This window comes from Littorina saxatilis, linkage group LG17 (genome assembly GCF_037325665.1).
Source record: "Littorina saxatilis isolate snail1 linkage group LG17, US_GU_Lsax_2.0, whole genome shotgun sequence".
Lineage (NCBI taxonomy): Eukaryota > Metazoa > Mollusca > Gastropoda > Littorinimorpha > Littorinidae > Littorina > Littorina saxatilis.
The window spans coordinates 34,568,334-34,592,529 of NC_090261.1; the positions used below are offsets into that span (position 1 = coordinate 34,568,334).

Below are 24,196 nucleotides of genomic sequence, written 5' to 3' on the forward strand. Positions count from 1 at the left end.
TTAGTTTTGCTTCAATATTTGTCAGTTCCTAGTTAGGTTGTGGGTGCGTATTCCCAAAAACAAAATTGTGTCCCCAAAAGTGACCTGCACATATGAAGTTAATAACAGCAATTTATATTAACTGCCCCCCTACCCCACACCCTATTTGAACATGTTTTGCTTGTGTGTTTGTGTTTGCTTCAAATATGAATTTTTGACACAGAAAATCTCCTCCTACATTCTAATCTGTTTTCAAGCTTTGTTTTCTTTCAGTTCAAGTCTGATTTGACTTACTCCATTGGGACAATATATGACTTTGGCTTCTATATGGAACTGGACAAATCTGCCACCACAAAATCATTTTGACGATTATTTAAAACTCACTTACAGGTTTGATGTTGCTGCAGTCAAACAACCAATGCGCATGCCAGAGAATTTGTTCTTTTGCGTTACGTTTTGCTTACAATGATTATTGCAATTTCAGGTATCCCGATGGTTCGACACCCTTTTTCCTGATGTATCCTACCCATCCGCCTGGCTGAGTGGAATGCTTGACAGGCTTATCAAGAAGATGAAAGAGAAACCAGGGCAACCTGAACAAGTTGAAGAACAATCAGTTCCTTCTACTGCTAATGAGAATCCTGAAGATGAGACCCGTCAAAAGCGAAGACGCCTGGACAACACTGCTGCACCTGCAAGTAGCTGTCAGCCTCCCGAGGGAGCTTCGGACGATCAGCCATTCACTTTTTCAGCCCAAGGGCAGTGGGTGGCTACCTACTACGATGACAGCTTTTGTGTGGGACAGGTGATAGAGGTGTGTAGTCCGCAATCAGGCACTGTTCAGTACCTTTAGCGAACCAAAGCCAGGAATGACAGCTTCAGGTGGCCTAAAGTAGATGATGTGGCTCTGACGGAGGCTCATTACATTTTTGAATGGGACTTTGAAGTACAGCCTGCCAACCGACTGTGGATTGTTCCTGCTGTGGATGATCTCGAAGTCAAGTTCAACAGGATTGTAGCACCCTAGCGCGCTCCCACTCCCAACAACCCCCCGCGGATTAGGGGGAAGAATTTACCCGATGCTCCCCAGCATGTCGTAAGATGCGACCAACGGATTCTGTTTCCTCTTTTACCCTTGTTAAGTGTTTCTTGTATAGAATATAGTCCATTTTTGTAAAGATTTTAGTCAAGCAGTATGTAAGAAATGTTAAGTCCTTTGTACTGGAAACTTGCATTCTCCCAGTAAGGTAATAATATATTGTACTACGTTGCAAGCCCCTGGAGCAAATTTTTGATTAGTGCTTTTGTGAACAAGAAACAATTGACAAGTGGCTCTATCCCATCTCCCCCCTTTCCCCGTCGCGATATAATCTTGAACGGTTGAAAACGACGTTAAACACCAAATGAATAAAGAAAGAAACCACTCCCAGCAATAAGATTTGTGTGTGTGTGCAGAAGTGAGTATGTCTTAAAGAACAGTCTTTGTGGAATTTCTGGATTTGCACGTAATGGGAAGACTTGTGTCGCTGGGCTGTACTTTCCTACGATAAAGGTTATTCGTCGTATTCGTTTTATTACAAATAAATTTAATTTTAATGTCATTCTGAAGTTACATTTTTTTTCACTGAATATTAACTATTTACAAACAAACAGGCACATCTCTTTATTCTGATTCCAATGATACCAAAAGAATTGTTGTGAGTTAATTAGATGCAGAGATATTGCATTTTAAAGAATGTATCTCTCTTCCGGACTTAGCGTTTACAAACGTGTCATGTTTTGGGTGCAGATATTTGACATTTTATCATATTCAATCATCTGCAGAAGTCAGAAATTAAAGATTTGCAGCTCACAAAAAATCAGAGGTCTAATATATGTTATAAGCAACTATGTAAAAGAGATTTTATTTGTTACTTGACACTAGTTTGAGTTTGAGAGAACTTCAAACTTGATGTTTTGTTCATTTCTAATGTTATGTAAAAAAAGGTCGAAAAAATTAAATATTAAAAAAATCATATCTCATGAACTAATTAAGTCTCCAACAAAATCTTGGTATCATTTGAATCAGAATACAAAGTTCTATGTAATAAAATTGACATCTGAAAAATACTAGGGAATACAAAATTCAGTTTGGAATACCTGCTCATAGTCACTATACGTTACTCCCACAAAGCAAAACCCCACACACACTATACAAAACCAGCTCAACCAAAGCCATCACTTTCATCCTAGCTGAGATTTGAACCTGTGACCCGAAGATTACAAGTCAGTTTAAACTTGTTGTGCTCCTTTGCAAGCATGTTGTTGTATTGTCATGTGTGTTTGTATATGAATAAAATGTTTAAACCAAGTGCTCTAACTGAGCTACCGGGTCCACTTTCTCTCTGACCTCTTTGATCTTGGTGAGGGTGTTGATGAGGTTGTGCATGCATCGCCTGATGAACATGTCCTCCCTGTCCAGTATGCCGCCGCCGTAGTTGATGTAGTAGTTGTTGATGACCTGGGTGGCCGTCATGCTCACGTCCTTGTTCTCCGCCTGCAGGGCTATCTGCCACATCTGGTCCATGCCGCAGATCTGGAAAAAATGTTTAGCACTATCAGTAAGCTGAACAATGTTTAGTCAGCAACACTGGAAAATCCACCTTAAATTCTCCACGTACTTCCTCTTCTGATAAGAGAAATGATTTAGAGAGAGTGAGAGAGAGAGAGAGAGAAAAAAAGAGAGAGAAAGAGAGAGGGGGAGAGAGAGAGAGAGAAAGAGGGGGGAGAGAGAGAGAGAGAGAGAGAGAAAAAAAGAGAGAGAAAGAGAGAGGGGGAGAGAGAGAGAGAGTGAGTGAGTGAATGAGTGAGTGAGTGAGTGTGTATGTGTGTGTGTGTGCGTGTGTGTGCTTAAAAGAAGCTGTGTTGGCCCATTTTATTCTTTTTCATTCAATACTAAAACAAGGGCTTGTATTGCCTTTTACACAGAAACACTGGATTGTAATGAAGTAACTGATGCTCAAACAAGGTGCTAAAAACATTGAAAGAAGAGGTCAACAAGAGGGCACAATTGGGAGAGGGCAGAAAAGGGAGAGGGCAGAAAAGGGAGAGGGCAGAAAAGGGAGAGGGCAGAAAAGGGAGAGGGCAGAAAACGGAGAGGGCACAATTGGGAGAGGGCAGAAAAGGGAGAGGGCACAATTGGGAGAGGGCAGAAAAGGGAGAAAGGAAAAGAAAAGAAATGATAGCTACCATGGCAACCAAACCTCTACACAATGAACACAAGCTAAATTGCAAACACCGCATCAAATATAACCCAGATACTTAGCCACACCTACTTATCATACCTCATGCCACTCTTTCTTGCTTACCTGGTCCTCAGTAAGAGGAGGGTGGTGAGAGGTGCTGGACATGCGTGTCAGGTGAGACAGGTGTTGGAACAGGTTCAGACCTATCATCGTCATGCTCTCAGGATTGAGCTGTGGGATCTGGATAAAATGGAAACAAATATTTCTCAGTAAACAGCTCACAACAATCTACACACATCTGAGGGGTGAACAGAAAACTGGAAACCCAACACTGAAAACTGAGGTCTGCCTACTGACATAACAGTTTTTGCATACCCACCCCTGGAGGGTAAAACTGCAGCACATGAGTGTCAGTTATGCTATTAGAGCACAACATCTAGGCTGTTTTTCCAAGCACACCTGACAACAATCATTCCATCCAAACAACTTATAAATGCACACCCACCCTCCGAGTGATGCGTGAAAGTGTTTTAGTACGTATGCAAGAGTGAAATCTGAAAAAGTAGCATGCAACTGACAGACACATTATTCAGCTGAAGAAAACAACACATTATCTTGTCTACAATCAAACTCATCATCTCGTTTACACCCACCTTTTCCAGGAAGATGTGGCGGAAGGTCTCGACGCCCAGTGCATGGTGGTCCTTGCTCTTGGCCTGGTTGAGGAACCAGGAGAGACAGTCGTCGGAGCAGGCAGGGTTCTGTGCCAGGCACCTCCACAGTGTGTCCACCTGCTCCTGGTTCAGTCCTGCTGTCACAAATAGCACAGTCAAACCCCCATTTAAAGACCCACTAATTTAAGACTCCCTCCCTTTAAAGACCCTCTTTTCTCAGATTTTCTGTTCATAGCCTTGGTAGATTTACCCCCATTTTAAAACTCCCTCCTTTTTACGACCTGATTTTCTCAGAATTTTGAAGGTCTTAAAAGGAGGGTTCCACGGTACAGTCAAACCTGCCCCACTGACCATTTCTTCATAACCACCACCTGTCCATTACCACCATCCCAAAGGATCCCTGATGAGTTTTTTGTTTACTATGATTCATCTTTACACAGCAACGTTCTGTCAATAACCACTTTTGGTTGGTCCCTTGCATTGCCGTTATAGACAGGTTCAACAGTACAACAAAGGCTGATGCTTTTAAACAGTCACAATGTAAATGATCTTACTAACCGTAACAATGTATCAGGCAACAACCCTAAAGCCTCACCTCCATAGAAAGTAGTCATGACTGTATTCTAGTAACCAGTCAAAGTAAGCTTAACAACTCCATCGCTATGTCGAACATTTCTTTCCAAAAAAGATACAACCAGTACTATAAACAAATATATGAATGTATTCAAATCTTAAGACTGATGCAAAATGTGTGCAAACAACCCTTCCTAAGCATCTTATAAAAACAATTCATCTGTAAAAAAAAAGTTAATTTTAACTGGGGTAGTTACAGTGTTACTTACGGAATCTGTCTGGAGAACCCAGGATGGAGAACACCATGGTTAAGAACATCAGGCGAACCTGAATCTCGTCTCGGAAACTGTACCTGTTAAAGGATACGCAAAGTATATTGCATTGATCAATGTCTTGCAGAAGATGTTATGCAACTCCTCAAGATCATGGTAAAACTGCCTTCAGTTCATTTATAAAATGATTAAAAAAATGTCAAAAAATCTTACAAATCAAATAACTGGAAATTATGTAGTTATGAAGCAAAAAAGTACACTCATGCCACTGATTAGACAACACCTCTCCAAATGAAACTCGAAATGCACTTTAAACTTCTCTCACGATGCACCACAATCACCACCATCACTCATCCCCCCGTCGGGCAGACAAGCATAACAATCTTCTTCCAATATTAGACACTGAACTTACAGCGCATTTGGTGGCATGGTGGCTGCACTCCTAGTTTCAGTGAAATGGACCAAGTCATTGAAGAAATGACGCATCATGTGCAGTTCTGTCTCTGCCCACCTGCGACATGCAAAATACTGAAGGCTTACTTTAGAGCTCATGTGAGCATCACTTATTTGTTGCTGTAAATCTACCTGCTGTACTATACATGAGAATAGTCACTCCTTAACAAGAAGGGCAAAGCCCATACGACTCACATGCTTGACCTTGACATGACCTTGACCTTCAGGGTCAAGGTCAAATAACTAAACCTAGCAATGACATCATACACTAAGAACGGCTTTACACATTTTTCCTACCAAAATACATGTGACCTTGACCCAAGGTCAAGGTCATCCAAGGTCATGCAACACAAAGCTGTTAATTCAAGACATAGGAAGTACAATGGTGCTTATTGGCTCTTTCTACCATGAGATATGGTCACTTTTAGTGGTTCACTACCTTATTTTGGTCACATTTCATAAGGGTCAAAGTGACCTTGACCATGATCATATGTGACCAAATGTGTCTCATGATGAAAGCATAACATGTGCCCCACATAATTTTTAAGTTTGAAACAGTTATCTTCCATAGTTCAGAGTCAAGGTCACTTCAAAATATGTATACAATCCAACTTTGAAGAGCTCCTGTGACCTTGACCTTGAAGCAAGGTAAACCAAACTGGTATCAAAAGATGGGGCTTACTTTGCCCTATATATCATATATAGGTGAGGTATTGAATCTCAAAAACTTCAGAGAAAATGGGAAAAATGTGAAAAATAGCTGTTTTTTAGGCAACATTTATGGCCCCTGCGACCTTGACCTTGAAGCAAGGTCAAGATGCTATGTATGTTTTTTGGGGCCTTGTCATCATACACCATCTTGCCAAATTTGGTACTGATAGACTGAATAGTGTCCAAGAAATATCCAACGTTAAAGTTTTCCGGACGTCCGGACGGACGTCCGGACGTCCGGACGGACGGACGGACGACTCGGGTGAGTACATAGACTCACTTTTGCTTCGCATGTGAGTCAAAAATGCTCCTTCAACTGAAAAATAACCAAAACTACTAACAAAGTGTTCATTGCATCCAAGACCTATTCTAAATAATGTTGATACACATTGTTGAGAGTTATGCCTCTCTTTACATGTAGCTGAAATATTCTGGGTGACTTGGGAAAAGAGAACAATTAAATTTAATGGTAGCATGCCACGAACACATGCTACAACACTGCTTAAGAAAACCCTTGATACAACAAATCAAGTAACAGTTTATAAACACCGAAACATAACACAGAAAATTACATCGCTTACATGGTAATGTTGTGATGCTCAGAATTCCTGAAACTCTGAAAGGAGCTGAAGATTTTGGGCAGCAACCTCAGAGACACATACACAGATCTGAAACAAATCACCCAAAATCGAAAATTTTATTGTAAATTTTCATTTAATAAATATACCTACCCGAATCACATGTAGCAGTTGACTCAGTCTAAAGTGCTAGGTCTGAAAAGGCTACCCGTCTAAGGGGAGCAACCCCAACTAAAAAAGTGTAAACGTAGCTATGGTAATGACGACGCACCCAGGGAGTTACCTCCCCTCCTGCGTACTACGTCACTACTGCTACTGACCACGTGACCCCTATCATTCGACTCGAAGAATAAAATCTCCAAATCATAAGCGGGGTAGGTGGGAGGGACTACGATATGTGATTCGGGTAGGTATATTTATTAAATGAAAATTTACAATAAAATTTTCGATTAAATTACATATTCCTACTCCGAATCACATGTAGCAGATTGAAACAACAAGGCGGTGGGCAAGAAAAAAGTTCAAACTCACTCTCAAATCCTTGTCAAGAGCTGACCCCCTGCCACCATGGCAGGCAAAGCTCTAGATCCATCCTGGCGAAGAGCCGAGATGTCACGCAGGTAAAAATTTATGAAGACATCCTCGGAACGCCAGTATGCGGTGTGTAGCACCTCCTCCAGTCTTCTTGATCGTAACACGGCCAAGGAGGAAGCCCAAGCTCGCGTCTCGTGAGCCCGAGCTGATTCCAGAGGAAGGACAGGCTGTGTCCCCCCTTCATTGCGGCGGCTCCACTCGTAAGCATGCTTAATGAGCGCCGACACCCACCGGGCCAGAGTCGTCTTAGTAATATCCTTATGTCTCTCCGTATTGAGAGAAATAAACAAAAGCTTTTGAGCTGCGGATCTAAGAGACTGAGCACGGGCAAGGTAGATGTGAAGGGCTCTAACAGGGCAATTTACTAAGTCTGGGTCATTCGGAGCCAGAATAGTGGACAACGGCCTGACATGAACCAAAGGAGAAGCTCGCTCGGGAGCCTGGTTTTTCGCAAGAAACTCAGGTCGAAACCGCAAGGTAACGGACCCATCTGATTCAAAGGAAATGTCGTCCGAATTACCGGAAAGAGCGTGGATCTCACTGCCCCTTCGTGCCGATGCTAGCAGCAAAAGGAAAAGGGACTTGCGTGTAAGATTCGCAAAACTGGCATCTCTGAGAGGTTCAAAATCCGCTGAACGCAGAAACTCCATGACCAATAAGAGATCCCACTTAGGAACGGGCGTACGAGACTTGACGTCAGAAAGGGAAGCGCCCTTGATGACTCCAGCGATCACGCCACTAACATCTATAGAGCGACCTATCTGGCGTAGGGTCGCCGAGATGGCCGATCTTCTTACTTTCAACGAGGCAGCGGAAGCTCCCTGAGAGGACATGAAAGCAAGATGGTTCGCCACGTGCATCGTGCGGGGCGCCGTAGCATCCAGCCGATGCTCGTGACACCAGGTAACCCAGGCCCTCCAATGTGACTCATAAACGGACGAGGTAGATGCTCTGTGCGAGCGTCCTACCAGGTCCATGGTCAGATCTGATGCCCCTTTGCGCCTCAGAGAAGACCGCACAACCTCCACGCGTGAAGATTCAGCATCTGAGGCTCTGCGTGGAGGCTGCCGGTGTGAGGCTGTACCAGTTCTCCTCGCGTGAGAGCGAGAGGAATGGGAGGGCCCTGGGCGAGTCTCAGCAGGTCCGGGAACCACGGCTGAGACGGCCAAAGAGGAGCGATCAGCAGGAGGGACGGGCCCTCCTGCTCCGCCTTCCTGAGAACTCGCGTGAGCAACTGGAATGGCGGGAACGCGTAAGCCTCCAGGCCTGACCAGGAAATGTCCATCGCGTTCGTCTCCCACGCCTCGGGATCCGGGAATGGTGAGACGAACACTGGTAGTCTCTTCGAGAACCTGGTGGCAAAAAGGTCCACCTGAGGTTTCTGCACAAGAGACCAGAGACGATCCAGCGCTCCGTGAGTGATGGTCCACTCTGTTTGAAGCACTCTGTCGGAGCGGCTGAGCGCGTCCGCCAGAGTGTTCAAGCTTCCAGGCAGGTACCTGGCCGAAAGCCTGATTTGATGCTCTGAACACCAAATCAGGATCTCGCAGGCCCTGGCCGAAAGCGACGGAGACCGCGACCCTCCCTGCTTGTTGATGTAAGCTGCCACTGTCGTGTTGTCTGTAAACAGACGAACATGCTTGGCCTGAAGGGAGGGCCGGAACTTGTCCAGAGCTAGAGCCACGGCTTCTAGCTCCAGCAAGTTGATGTGCTGCATCCTCTGATCTGCCGACCACAGACCTGACGCAGTCAGCTGGTCTGTGTGAGCCCCCCACCCCACCAAGGACGCGTCCGTGAACAGGTCCAAGTCTGGGGCAGGAAGGGCTATCGGCACGCCCCTGCACACCCACTCCGTGTCCAGCCACGGAAGGGTAGCGGATTGGAACCATCCCCGGAGAGGGATGAGGGCATTCCAATCCACCGTGGGAGAGTCCACGAACGGCTTCAGCGCCAGCTGAAAGGGACGTTTGTGGACCCTCCCCAAGGGGACCAGGAGAGCCATGGACTCCATCTGCCCTAAGATGGAGGCCAAAGTCCGCAGGGAGGCCCTCGGGAGAGGCAAAGTGGAGCGTATGCACGCCTGGAGCTTGTCCACCCTCTTCTGAGAGGGCTGAACCGTCCAAGCCACCGTGTCGAAAGACATTCCCAAGTAGGTGAACGTCTGACACGGCGTCAGCTCCGACTTTGATCGGTTGATCGAGAAGCCAAACAAGTTGGCCTCCCGAAGAACCGATTGGGTATCCTGCTCGCACCCCGCCTGACTCTGACTCAGGATGAGCCAATCGTCCAGGTAGGCACGTAGCCGGACACCCCGCGACCTCACCAGCGCGCAGACCTGTCTCACGACCATGGTGAAGACCCAAGGGGCGAGAGACAGGCCGAAAGGAAGGGCGCGAAACTGGTAAACCTGACTTGCCCACCGGAAACGAAGCCATTTCCGGTCGGCTGGATGCATAAGAATATGGAAGTATGCATCCGTCAGGTCGATGGAAGTCGCCCAATCTCCCGGGCGGAGAGAGTCCCTGACCGACGCTGGCGTCTCCATCTTGAACCTTATCTCCCTCAAAAAGGTATTGAGGAACGACAGGTCCAAGACAGGACGCCATGCCCCTGAGGCTTTGGGGACGGCGAAAAGCCGTCCGTAAAACCCAGGGGAACTGTGGTCGAGGACTTTCTCCACTGCGCCCTTCTGCACCAGGGAGTCTATTTCCGACCAAAGGACGGAAATGGCTTCCTGCGAGGAGGGAGGCCTGAACGCCGGCGGACGCCTGACCAGAGGAGCCTTGCCATCTTTCCAGAGAAGACGGAAGCCCGACCTCACGACCCCCACGATCCATTGACTCTGTATGGACACGAGCCAATGGGAAAGTGCCCGGGAAGGGCCCCCCGCCATCACCAGAGTGGAGGGCGGGGTGGGGGGGAGATCGGGAGCACTTCATTGGGGGTGAGGCTTGCTTCCAGAGCCGCCTCTCCCCCTGCCGGAAGACGGTCGTCTTCTCGAGCCCCGAGAAGAGGAACGTCCACGACCCTTGTCTGCCGGTTTGGGAGGGCCAGCAACCTTAGCCTGCTTAGGCTGAGAAGGCTGAGACTGCTTGGACTGCTTAAGGCTGTGCAGGGAAAAGTCAGAGAACTGCTGGTCCCTGTTAGCCTGAATTTCCTGTCTTCGGGCATCAAAAACGAGATGCCCAAAGAGGGAACCCTCCAAGACCGGTGAGGCACGCAAAGTGTCCTTGGTCGCCTGATCCGAAAACTGAGAGTGTGACAGGAAGAGATCCCGACGACACATAACAGAGTGCGCATAGTGCACAGCAGAAAGTCTCATCTGTTCTTCATTGACCCTCGCAAGAGCGGCCAACAAAGTGGAGACGTCATCCGCATCCTGATCCTCGCTGAGAGAGAACGGATTCAGCGAATCAGTGAGGGCACGAGAGAGGGCCCGAATGAGAGTCTCAGCAATGGAGGCAAGCTCCAGCTGCTGACGCCCTGCCTCTTCAGAAGCAATCAGCGTGTTCTCAGAAAAGAGCACGCCGTCATCCTTCTTGATAGGCTTGGCCAACAAGGCCAGCATCTCCGGAGGAACTGTCAAAGATGAACGCGGGAGAGCGAACGCATCCAACAAGTTCCTAGGAGACTTCTGCAAGACCAACCGCCTGTGAGACGACAGAGCGAATGCAGAAGCCTGAGAAGGCGAAGCCATCCACTGCTGAGCCAGCTCCGGAACTGAGCCGTGAGGCACGAGCAGCGGAACCGGAAGTGAAGGAATTCCGCTTCCGGAAGGAGATGGCTTGGCCAAAACCTGAGAAAGCTGAAAAGCTATGGATGGAGACTCCAAAAACCGGAAGTATGAGTCATCCTCCTTCCCAGAGCGAAAATCAGCCATCGCGGACGGTGCCGTCGAAGCGGCAGCCGAAGAGACCGAAGCCCCTTCCGCGAAATATCTCGAAGTGACCTCAGCAGCGGCCTCAAGAGCCACTTTGAGTCTCTCCGGATAACCAACACGTGCAGCCTCGCTGGCGACGGACTGAATATCCGAAACATCCGGCGAAGGACCGAAGTCCACGTTGCTGGTAGAAGGGCGGTGAACACCGTAACCGGAAACCGGAAACCCGTCCACTCCAATACCATCCGAACTCATGCCCTGACTAGGGAAAGAGTAAGAGGACGGCATGCCCGCAGCCGCCGGAACCGGAACCGCAGTCGAAGCAACAACCGAAGACGGAAGCGCTGACTGCCCCGGCCAGGGCTGAGACACCTGCCCAAAGGGCTGGTGATGCCCCCCCGCGACCGCCACCTGAGAGGAAGCGGAAGCGGAAGAAGCAGCAGATCCGGTCTGAGCCGGAAAAGTATCAGACGCGACCGCGAAAAGCGGAAGCGCAGACACTGTGGACGGCGGCCGGAAGGCCGAATGCCCAGAGGGCCACGTCCGGTCAACCCCGGAAACGACCCCAGCGGGTGCGTACATCGGGGGACCTATGCTTCCGGCGAGTGCCGGAAGCGCAGCAGACGGAACCGGCTGGTCGACTCCGGAAACGACCCCAGCGGGTGCGTACGTCGGAGGACCTACGCTTCCGGCGAGTGCCGGAAGCGTCGAAGCCTGAACCAAATGCCGCCATTGCTCATCGACACGATGGTCTTCCGTGAAGCCAAAGTGAGAACGAACAGGGGTTTGCGGGTCGTGAACCCGCCGAAAAGGGCTGCTTCCCAGCAGGGAGCGTCCAGCGGCCTCACGAGGACCTACGGACCAGCCCAACTTACTTGCGTCGCCAACCACAGCGGTAGAAGGCACAGAAGCAACCGCCTCGGTCAAGGACAGCGTCACAGCCGGAAGCGGAAAGGAAGCCATCGACGGGACAACGGAAGTCGAAGGCTGAGAACGCACCATCTCCTCTCTCACCAACGTGCGAAGCTCGGGAACCAGCGAAGAAAGCAACGATGAAACCAGCGACGTCGAATCTGCAAGCGGCAGAGAAGACGAGCGAGAAACAACGGTACGCGTAGGTTGATTAGACTGCCCCACAACCGGCTGGTCATTCGGGGCAGAAATAGGGACCGTCATAACAGCATTGTTAGCCGCGTCGGAAACAACAACCAAAATAGGCTTAGGGACAGAAGTGGAAGACTTGGGTTTAATTTTCCCTTTCACATCAGCCTTGCCGCGCTCACGCTTTTTGTCTCCGTCAGACATGCTGACAACAAAATGGAGACACAAAATTCCAAAATGGCTACCACAAAATACGTGACCAACACGTGGCCGAAAATTTCAAGTAGCAACTGAAAATTACGTTCGATACAAGTAAAGGAACGAGCTCACCAACTACCAGTGCAGCGGGTGAAGAGACGGGTGTGGGTGCCGGTGGGTGTCTAAGCAAACACCAAACAGCGAACTTCCACTAGAGCCAAAAAATTCACGACCTGCTCCCTAGAAAGCTGAAGTGTCGAATGATAGGGGTCACGTGGTCAGTAGCAGTAGTGACGTAGTACGCAGGAGGGGAGGTAACTCCCTGGGTGCGTCGTCATTACCATAGCTACGTTTACACTTTTTTAGTTGGGGTTGCTCCCCTTAGACGGGTAGCCTTTTCAGACCTAGCACTTTAGACTGAGTCAACTGCTACATGTGATTCGGAGTAGGAATATGTAATTTAATCAAGGCTACCACTGAAGATAAGCAAACACCTCTGAAATTCTAGCTGGGTTCATATAAAAATGGTACAATTTGACCCAAATCTGAACACATTTATAGGTTTCTTATTTTAACATTTCTTCGAAATCCGCCAGTTTACAGAAAAATGGGAGCCCTGCAAAATACAATGCAATCATATTACAAAAAAGCTTAGCCCTCAATAACTCAATAATTTCTCATTTTTGAAGTAGAAATATGTGACACCATTCAAAAAATTATGATTTAACAGGTGATAAAAAGTCAAACAAACCAGACCAAAAAGAAACCACCTCCAATTTAGTTAACGCTCCCTGCTCATACACTAGGAAATCTTTAAACAATGCCTGAAAACAGTCTTGAAATATAGGCTGCTGATACATCAAAGAGTTATCCACATCAGCTTAGTTGTAAAAGAAACACAGTCATACTTGTGGTTAGCGAGGTTCTGGATGCAAGCCTCGATGAACTTGGTCTTGATGCAACGATCCACGGAGTAACACACCAGCGAGTGGAGAGCTTTCTCCGCTTCAATCAACAATCCTTCTGGCAGCTTGGCCTGCATGAGAAAACAACAGGTATTATTCATGATGCTTGATGCTTTCACAGTTTGCTGTGATGCCCTCATAGTTAGCTGTTAGTGCCTTGGCATTATACATTTGACACAGACTTCAAGTATGTGTCGGAAGTGAAGAGAGACACCAATAACATAAGAGAAAAGTTCTCACACGGCAGAAATTAATATGTAAAGCGCATTGAGCATATATATGATTATGCGCTATAGCAAATGTCCATTATTATTATTATTATTAAAGTGATGTAACGCTGTAACAATACAAATATGCATAATATATACATTCATTTACCTACCAGCAAACAGAAATAAAAACAAAACAAATCCAACCATAATAGTATTGACACAGTGTTATCTGTGATGAACGATAATCCTCGAGACCAACCAATAATTTCCCTACATTGCCGGTGGCCTTCCCCATATTTGTTTGTTTGTTTGCTTAACGCCCAGCCGACCACGAAGGGCCATATCAGGGCAATGCTGCTTTGACATATAACGTGCGCCACACACAAGACAGAAGTCGCAGCACAGGCTTCATGTCTCACCCAGTGACATTATTCTGACACCGGACCAACCAGTCCTAGCACTAACCCCATAATGCCAGACGCCACTAGATTGCCAATTTTAAAGTCTTAGGTATGACCCGGCCGGGGTTTGAACCCACGACCTCCCGATCACGGGGCGGACGCCTTACCACTAGGCCAACCGTGCCGGTCCCTTTCCCATATCTAGTTAAGATAATAAATTGAAAAAAAAACAAGTCGCGTAAGGCGAAAATACAATATTTAGTCAAGTAGCTGTCGAACTCACAGAATGAAACTGAACGCAACGCAACGCAGCAAGACCGTATACTCGTAGCATCGTCACTCCACCGCCCGTGGCAAAGGCAGTGCCCGTGGAATTGACAAGAAGAGCGGGGTATTCGTTGCGCTGAGAAGGATAGCACGCTTTTCTGTACCTCTCTTCGTTTGAACTTTCTGAGCGTGTTTTTAATCCAAACATATCATATCTATATATTTTTGGAATCAGGAACCGACAAGGAATAAGATGAAAGTGTTTTTAAATTGATTTCGAGAAAAAAAATTTTGATAATAATTTTTATATATTTAATTTTCAGAGCTTGTTTTTAATCCGAATATAACATATTTATATGTTTTTGGAATCAGTAAATGATGGAGAATAAGATAAACGTAAATTTGAATCGTTTTATAAATTTTTATTTTTTTTTTACAATTTTCAGATTTTTAATGACCAGTCATTAATTAATTTTGAAGCCACCAAGCTGAAATGCAATACCGAAGTCCGGGCTTCGTCGAAGATTACTTGACCAAAATTTCAACCAATTTGGTTCAAAAATGAGGGCGTGACAGTGCCGCCTCAACTTTCACGAAAAGACGGATATGACGTCATCAAAGACATTTATCAAAAAAATGAAAAAAACGTTCGGGGATTTCATACCCAGGAACTCTCATGTCAAATTTCATAAAGATCGGTCCAGTAGTTTAGTCTGAATCGCTCTACACACACACACACACACGCACGCACACACGCACGCACACACGCACATACACCACGACCCTCGTTTCGATTCCCCCTCGATGTTAAAATATTTAGTCAAAACTTGACTAAATATAAAAAGGGACAACATAAGGTGCTCTTTGTTGGGATGTGTCCTCTCATCAGAAGTCTCATATCGCATGTACCAGTGTAATCAATCAATCAATCAATCAATGAAGCTTATATCGCGCATATTCCGTGGGTACAGTTCTAGGCGCTCTGCAGTGATGCCGTGTGAGATGAAATTTTATACGGCCAGTAGATTGCAGCCATGTCGGCGCATATTTACCTTTCACGGCCTTATTCCAAGTCACACGGGTGTGGTAGACAATTATTAGCTGTGCCTAAGCAATTTTGCCAGGAAAGACCCTTTTGTCAATCGTGGGATCTTTAACGTGCACACCCAATGTAGTATACACAGGGGGTGGTTCGGACACCGAAGAGAGTCTGCACACAAAGTTGACTCTGTGAAATAAATTTCCGCCGAACCTGGGATCGAACTCGCGCTGACAGCGGCCAACTGAATACAAATCCAGCGCGCTACCAACTGAGCTATATCCCCGCACAGACTTACCGCCATATCATCCTGCACGAGATCCCAGATGAGAGTGTTTCCCTTCTTGCAGACGTCATCAAAAGTGAAATCCGAAGGGGGTGCTACGCTCATCTGGTGTCGTTCTCTGGGCATGCCTCTGTGGTGAATCACAGCTGAAACCATAAAACAGAAATAATCACACTGAGTGCTTCAGTTTTTGTGTGCTCTTTTTCTTGTTTGCTCCTGCAAGATCTTCCTCCATTTATCAGAAAGGGCAAACATGCACTGAAGTCTCAATTTCATCTACATTCTGTAACAGAACAATGATAAAGAGCTTTGGGGGGAGGGGAGGCTGGACGACCTGCACTGTATCGACAGCTACGTTTCAGGCAGGGCCCCCTCTCGCTCTCTCTCGTTCTCTTTCCCTCTCTCTTTATGTCTCTCTCATTCCTACCCCCTTTCTCTCACTCAAACTTTCGCCATCCCACTGTATTTTCCACCCTTGTTCAATCCCACTGGCTCTCTCTGAATCTACCAAGAACATTTAAACTTTGAAGTAAATCTTCAGTGACACAGAAATGCCATACCATTCCGCAAGTCACACTGCTTTCCCATTTTCATGATCAAAGTCTTAAGGCTGTCCTTAAGTGAGCCCAAAGTTGACTTTGTGAGGACTCCGCATAGTCTTTTCTCCAAAAATTCATTGCCAAAACTTCATGCAGCAAGCTTCGTGAAGTAGACTTCACAGTGTTAAAGTTCAAACAACACAGTGTTCTCTCTAACACCTTTCACCCTACTCACATTTGGGCAGGTTGGGGTGGTGGTAGAGGGCCATGGAGGTCAGGTGTTGAGCGACGTGGTGAGGGCTGCCTCCGTACTGAGCCTGAGCGTGGATCTGAGCAAGCTCCTCCTCGCTCAGCGCCTCCTCCCCCTCAAAGTCGGCCATGTTCTTCTCTGACTTGGTGCTGATGCGAGAGCTGTGGCAGCTGCCGTCGTCAGGGCTCAGGATGTCCTCTACGTAGTCACTGCACGAGGAGAAAGACGAAGGAAATGTTACACAGTGAAACTGCATTCTTTGTATGTTTCTTTAGTTTGAGAGAGTTTGTTCACTCTGGAATATGGAAAGACATCACTTCAAAACGCACACTGTTGTGTTACAAAAAGTACTTGGTCTACCTTTGTGGAAGGTTTTCAGCATTTTATACATAACGTAAAAACAGTATCTCTCTCTTTCTTCCACTTCCCAACCCCACATATTCTTCTCCTGTCATTCTGCATTTTTTTAACTAATTTTTCTGCATACTAAACAGTAAGCAAAAACAAGCATTCTTTCTCTCATTCTTCTACTAACCCCCCTTACCCCCCCCCCCCCACAAACCTATGAATTATTCTTCTCCTGTTGTTCTGCATCTGTTGGATTGCGTTGGAGCAGTCATAGATCTCTTCCGTTTCCTTGCTGCAGTCAGGCAGGACCTCTCCTCCCTGGTGATGGTGGTGGTGGGAGCTGGAGCAACCCATGCAACCACTGCCACCCTCCTGCAATGGTACGAGAATAGAACACATCAAAAGTATAAAGCACCAGCAGTCAGACAGTTTTTCAGGTGGAACGACATGGTGAAGCCTGTTAATTGAGCCCGAAATCTTTTACAGAAAATTCAGTGCCAAAACTTCATACAGTGAGCTTCGTGAATTGGACTTCGGGAAGTCGACTTCGCCCAATAAATATCAGGCTTTAGCTTTCTTCTCAATCTCAGCACTGTGTGTCTTATCACTATGTTCTCAGTGACTGCTCAAAATTCTGTGGGACAGTGACACAACTAATCTCCGCACTCTGTGTGATACCACCACTACCATAATGTTGTAAATGATACCAAATGGGTCTCAATGTTCAAAGAGATATATCTGTACTTACCAAGTTTTCAGCTTTGATGACTGAACTAAGCATTCCCTTCAATATAATGCAGCCTTCTTTGAAATTCCACTGTTATTTCAACCATTTGTGTGACACCACCATGTTCTACTTCCAATCTTCAAGATACAACAACTAACACACAACACTGCTCTTCAAAATGCTGTCTTGCTGCAGGAAAAGACACAACAAAACGCATGCAGCATTGGACTCTAAACGGTGCCCAAGATTCCAACATGTTTTGTTCATGGAAGATTCTCTCTTGACACTGGGAAATCGATCACAGCCATGCAATGATCCTAGTGGAAAGAAAGCAAATATACAGTGATGGGGACAGTGATAAATCCAGTGTAATTATGTTCATAGTGCAAAATGACAGCAGAAGGCCAGCCTATCAAAACATGAAAATGGCACAATGACAGTCAAACAATCATGCTGTCCAAGAGTACAAAGTTCAAAAGGCTGATTTTGATGCTGTTACTGAGCCAACTACAAGAATAGGATACCAAACTGCAACCAAAACGATCCCTTTATTGCAAAGAAAGTAACCACAAAAAGCCAGAACCTAACCAAACCACTGTTCTCCTTGTAAGACTACAGCCATGCCAGAACAAACTGCTGCAACATGTCAAGTAACCATGCATGTAATGGCTCTGACTCAAGTCTAACAGAAATTATGCAAACCTACCCAGAAAAAAGCCACAGAAAGATGACACTGCTGCATCTAAAGCCATAAAAGAAAGCCATGCCACAACCAAACCTCCATAATGCTGCCCCAAAACCAAGCCAAAGAAAGCAACAGAGACACAGCCAAAAATGTTTATGACAGTCAAGTAACCATGTATTGGGCATGACAAAAATTCCAAGGAAAATTCTTTCTTTCTTTATTTGGTGTTTAACGTCGTTTTCAACCACTAAGGTTATATCGCGACGGGGAAAGGGGGGAGATGGGATAGAGCCACTTGTCAATTGTTTCTTGTTCACAAAAGCACTAATCAAAAATTTGCTCCAGGGGCTTGCAACGTAGTACATGTACAATGTATTACCTTACTGGGAGAATGCAAGTTTCCAGTACAAAGGACTTAACATTTCTTACATACTGCTTGACTAAAATCTTTACAAAAATTGACTATATTCTATACAAGAAACACTTAACAAGGGTAAATGTAGAGATTCTTATTAATCTCTCTTTCTACAAGTACTTACCAGTTCCATTTAACTTTGCATACCATGCTAATTATTCAGTAAAAAACTTTATACCATCAAGGTTATACCTCTATGTGGAATAGCCCGGTAAGTGTGCTATCCCCTATAGCCCGGGCGTTTCCCGCCAAAAGGGCAGGCGCCTCTACACGCCTATAGCCCGGCGACGTCATAGTGACGTCATAGAGATGTAACCTGCGCATGCGCCAACGGCAAGCTGATCATAAAACTCAGGTCCCATGACCCCAAAACCAAGGTCTGATTAAGGGGAGGTCGGGAGGGAGTCTTTGTTAAATGGAACTGGTAAGTACTTGTAGAAAGAGAGATTAATAAGAATCTCTACATTCTACTACGTTCTTACCAGTTCCATTTAACTTTGCACGAATACCATCCTGGAAGGTGGGAAATCAGACTGAAGAAAACAAAGCAACTACAGCCTAAAAACCCGTGCTAGATCGATAGCTATCTTCATTGGCACAAAAGATAACTATTGTAATCCTTATGACATAACGTAGTACTAAAAAGATACACATTACGTACCTATAAGGAAGTTGCTGCCTGTGCTACCACCACTTTGTCTATCCCAAAGGTGTTGTCAGTCCGAAGGGAAGAGTAGTGTCGGAGGTAGAAACTGGTGAACGTAGATTCGTTTTTCCAGTAGGCAGCGCCCATGATCTGGCTCAAGCTGACTCCCCTGACCAAGGCCAAGGAAGTGCTGATAGCTCTGATCTCGTGAGCGCGCAGTGTGTGTACGATGGGAGTGTCGGTCTTATCGTAACAGAATTTAACACATGATGTTAACCACCGCGCTATCGTTCCCACAGCGATATCTCTGCTATGTAGCCGGTTGAGCGAAATGAAAAGTCTTCGTTTAGTGCCGCGGTAAGGTTCGGTCCTTTTGAGATAAACCTTGAGAGCTCTAACAGGGCACAACAAAAGATCATCATCATCAGAGGATAAAAAGTTATTTAAGGCAGGGATCTTAATAACTGGAGAAAAGGCGTCTGATCTCTGATTTTTCGCTCTGAATTCTGGCAGGAAGCAGATCGAGACTGAGTCGGGAATCCGCCCTCTGCCGAAGGCGATGTCTCCTCCTAAGCCACTGAGTGCGTGAATGCCACTTACTCGTCTGGAGGAGGCCAAAGCCATCAGGAACACTGTCTTCCAAGTTAGCATAGTCAACGAGATGTTTTCCAAGGGTTCGAAGAGAGGGCCTCTAAGTACCTTGAGTACTAGGAAAACATCCCATTGGGGAAAGACGTTAGGCTCCTTGACGGAAATGTTCTTAATTCCGTCTAGTAGGTTCCTGATGAGGGGAGAGTCAGAAAGGTGGATCGGGTACTTCCCAGTGGAAGCTGCGATCGTATTGGTTATAGCAGAACGGTAGCCGGCCAGCGTGCCTGCGCGAAGCTTTCGCGACGCGTGCAGGTAGCCCAGGAAATTGGCTAGTTCGATTGCTGAAGGATGAAGTGGGTCAAACTTCTGCTGTCTGGCAAACCCCGCCCATTCAACCCATCGGTAGTTGTACAGGTTGTCTGTAGTACTCCTCTTAGCTTTGAGTACCAGAGGGATTACAGACTTGCTCAAGCCTTGTGAGTGCAATCCTGACCGCATAACTTCCATGCGGTCAGTTTGAGAATGTCGACTCGCGTGTGGGCGATTCCGGAGCGTGGTTGAACGAGCTGTCCCTCCGACAGATCGAGAGGAAGAGGGTCCTCGCAGGACAGGTTTTTGAGTTCTGGAAACCACGCGCTGGTTGGCCAGAAGGGCGTGACCAAAATCAGTGTGGGCCTCTCTTGCCTGTACTTGGCCAGTACCTGGTTTAAGAGAGATGTCGGGGGATAGGCGTAAGCCTGTAACCCCTCCCACGGAATCGCTAACGCGTCGATCTTGAAGGCTTGATCGTCGTGAACCGGGGACACATACATCGGAAGACGAGTTGTGTACTTTGTCGCGAAGAGGTCGATGAGAGGTTTGAACCATCGACACCATACCTTGTGAAGGGCTTGGTGAACGATTGTCCACTCTGTTGGTAGGACCTGTTTCCCTCGGCTCAACTGATCCGCTATCGCGTTCAGCTTCCCCGGAACGAAGCGAACCGAAATTGTGATCTGACGTTTCCAGCACCATAGGAGAATCTCCTCCGCCTTGAGAGACAGGGAGAGGGAGACCGTGCCCCCCTGCTTCTTGAGGTAGGACAGGCAAGTCTGGTTGTCCCCGTGAATGGTGATGGATTTCCCTGTTAGAGAAGGAGCTAGGCACTGGAGTGTGCGAAAGACTGCTTCCATCTCCAACAGATTGATGTGGAGTTTGGACTCCGCTCGTGACCAAGTCCCCGCGAACTCCTGATTGCTCGGGGAGACGTGGGCCCCCCATCCCGCCTTTGACGCATCCGTGAAAAGGGACATCACTGAAGGGGGCGGCTGGATGGGTACTGAGCTGTGGAGCCACGATTGGTTTAGCCACTGCGATAGGGAGATGTGGAACCAATGTCCCAACAGAATAACCTCCTCGTAGAGAGGCGGTTTCCTGGTGCGTTTGTGGATCTCTCTCTGCAGGGGTCTCTTGAAGAGGCGTCCCAGGGGAAGCAGATTTGCGAAAGACTCCATCATTCCCAGCAGTTCCAGAAGCTGACGGTGCGTGGCGCTCGGGAGGTTGAGAAGAAAGTCTCTCTTCCGTATGAACGTTGTAAGGCGTTCGGGCGAGGGAGCCACTGTGAAGAGCACCGTGTCGAAATACATCCCTAGGTAAAGGAACTGTTGGCTGGGGATCAAGTCTGACTTGAGGAAGTTGATCTGAAAACCCAGCCGAACGGTGGTCTGTAGAACGTTCTCTGATTGACGCAGACAATCTGAGTAGGTGGACGCCAGCGTAAGCCAGTCGTCCAGATATGTCCGCAGGCGAGTGCCGTTGACACGAACTAGAGCCGCTAATTCTTTCACCATGCTCGTGAAGATTAGGGGAGCTGTGGACAGCCCGAAGGGGAGGACGTTGAATTCGAACGTCTTGTCCCGCCAGACGAACCTGAGAAACCGCTTCATGTCTTCCGCCATTGAGACGTGAAAGTAGGCGTCTCTTAGGTCTAAAGACGTTGCCCAATCGCCGGGGCGAAGGGCCAGTCTGAGTGAAGAGGTGGTTTCCATCTTGAATTTGACCTTCCTGATAAACTCGTTCAGAGCCGAGAGGTCCAGAACAGGGCGGAATCCCCCCGACTTCTTGGGGACTGTGAACAAGTGAGCGTAGAAGCCCGGCCTTGATATGTCCGCTGGGCGTATAGCGCCCTTGTCCAAAAGACTGTTGACCTCCGCTGAAAGAACTGCCAACTTGACAGGGTTCTTGGGAGCACCGAAGTCGATTGGGTGAAAGGAGAGAGGAGGAGGAGAAGAAAACTGGATTCGATACCCCGAACGCACAATCCTGAGTACGTGAACGTTGTCCACTGACTGCAGCCACTCGGATAAGTGGCGGTGCAGGGCGCCAGCGGAAGAGCCCGGTACGTACTGACAGGGGCGAACGGGGCTTACTGAAAAGACTGCTTCTTTGCCGGAGCGGCCTTAGCAGAGGAATGAGAGTTGTTCCCTTGCTTCTTGTTCTTGCTTTTTCCCTTGTATTTCTGCTGGGGAGCAGACTGAGGGGTAACAGAGTGTTGTTGCGAGTTGTAAGACGACTGAGCGTTACCCTGAGCCTTACGCTTTTTCGCTTTGTGTTTAGTTCTCTTGGCGTTGGGCTGACCCCCTTGGAAGCCTTGGCGACTGGAGCGCAGGAAGGACTCTGCTTTTGCGTCCTCTATGGTTTTGTCCGCAAGGACCTTCACAAGGTTAGTGTCGAACAGAGAGTCCCGAGCGAGAGGGGAGTTTCTGAGAACACGGACTTCCTGAGGCTTGAAAATGGAGTTTGCTAGGAAGTGATCCCGATAAAGCGCTTCAGACTGAACCCGGAGGTTGACTGTACGACTAATCTGGTTGCTCAGCTGATGCCCGAGTAGCGCGAACGTGCTCCCGACCAGAGTAGGATCGATGTTCTTAGAATGAAACTGGAAGGTTCTCGCATCCTTACGAACAGAATGAGCCCCAAGCATGTCAAACAGTAACTTCTGTAGCGACATGGCAGTAGACAAACCTTGCACGACCTGAGAAAGGGAGGTCTGAAGGTCCTGGAACGTCTTTGGGGTGAGGTTGATCCCTGTGACCGGACTGGCTTTACGGGAATCCGGGAGCATGTTCAGGTCCGACGCCGCGGGCCGGCTGCAGGGCATGAAAGGTAAAAGTTCTGGAAGGAGATCTAACGGAGCCTTTACCTCAAAGGGAACGAAGGAACCTGCTTCTCGCGCATGTTGAAACGTCGGAACTTCGTTTTTGACAGGCGCGTCGGACACTCTTCTGTTGTTGAGTGGTCCGGAGGATCTCAAGATTTTCTCGCTGTCCTCAACAGAGGCGGCTATACTGGGGTGAGGGCTGAACCCAAGTTTGGAGGAATGTTGTTCGAAACTCCCCAAGCCGCTTCTGTCTGCCTGGATCTGTCTCGCCTCATGAGAGAGTGAAGACTTCTCTACAATAAACTGTGTGAAGGGTCTCAAGGCCGCTAATAGCTGTTGATTTTGACGGGCGAGACCCTCAGACTCCTCTGTCGCTAAACTCGAGGGGTCCTGAGGGGGTCCCCCCCACTGCCCTAAGATAGGAGTAGCATGGGAGGACGTGCGCGTGAAGGTGCCCGGAACCGAACGGTGAACGTTCGCTTGAAAACCACCACTACCGGCTGGAGTGGTGTACGCGGGCAGAGGTAGTGACGGCGAAGGACGCAGCTTCGCTACCAATGTTTCAATGAGGTCTTCCTTGAAAACGTCTAGGATCGGACCTATTGAGTGGGTGGTTACCACCTCGTGATCGTTCTGAAACGATCGAGTCTTATCCTCGAAAGACGGGGCGTGTTGTGGGACACGGGTCGTCTGAGAAGTAAGGGGCAGTTGCGGGGCGTGTGTCTGACAAGGCAGTAGCCCGTGGTGAAACCCTGTGCCTGGGTCTCCCGTGTAACTGCGCCTGTTCTCTAATGGTTCTTCTGAGTCTTCCTCTTCAGAGGAGGATTCTTCCGAAAATTCCGAGGAACCCGCTCTGCTGAGCTGAGATACAGGGTAGACACCTAAGAACTGGTCCTGAGCTGGGCCATTCCTAGGTGCCTCTGTCTCAAGCGTCGTCTGACCCCGGGAAGAAATCGGGTGTAGACGCTCCAGTGCTCGCGGAGTTGGGCCGAAATCGGTAGGAATCTGAACACTTGGATTCATTTCCTCCACCAACTTTAGCAGTACTGCTAGTTTCTCCTGAGAGATAGGAGCGGTAGAAACCACCTCCCTCTGAGAGGACAAACTGTGCTGCTCTTCCGAAAACCCCCCCGACGTCGGTTCGATCCTATGCCCGCTGATCCTATAAGAAGAGGCAAGCCCCCGATCCCGGGCTTGCTCTCCCCTCATAAAATCTGCGCCCGGTTCCTTCTGCCCGGTACCGAAAGAGAAATCGGTACGCGGACCGTGAGGGACGGGGCTCGGGCCGCCGGGCCCGAGCGACGCATAGAACCCGCTAGTGCCGGGCTTCTGTGAAGCACCGGGCACATCGGCGTGGGTGGTACCGGGCCCCTGGGTACCAAACACTCCCCTCTGGGAGTAGACTGGTTCCAGGGTTGCAACGGACCTTTCGTCATTGCCCGGTCTGGC

General features: G+C 47.8%; 1 protein-coding gene across 1 annotated transcript in view; it reads right to left on the reverse strand.

Moving 5' to 3' along the window:
* LOC138953619 (ubiquitin carboxyl-terminal hydrolase 34-like) overlaps positions 1-24,196 on the reverse strand; it is a 98,622-nt gene that overhangs the window by 54,003 nt on the left and 20,423 nt on the right. Inside the window, exons 18-27 of the mRNA XM_070325494.1 lie at positions 16,759-16,916; positions 16,182-16,405; positions 15,420-15,553; positions 13,146-13,273; positions 6,468-6,554; positions 5,135-5,233; positions 4,720-4,802; positions 3,857-4,011; positions 3,327-3,443; positions 2,369-2,554 (exon numbers count right to left, since the gene is read on the reverse strand). Coding sequence (XP_070181595.1) covers positions 2,369-2,554; positions 3,327-3,443; positions 3,857-4,011; positions 4,720-4,802; positions 5,135-5,233; positions 6,468-6,554; positions 13,146-13,273; positions 15,420-15,553; positions 16,182-16,405; positions 16,759-16,916 — 1,371 coding nt within the window. The remainder of the gene's footprint in view (positions 1-2,368; positions 2,555-3,326; positions 3,444-3,856; positions 4,012-4,719; positions 4,803-5,134; positions 5,234-6,467; positions 6,555-13,145; positions 13,274-15,419; positions 15,554-16,181; positions 16,406-16,758; positions 16,917-24,196) is intronic.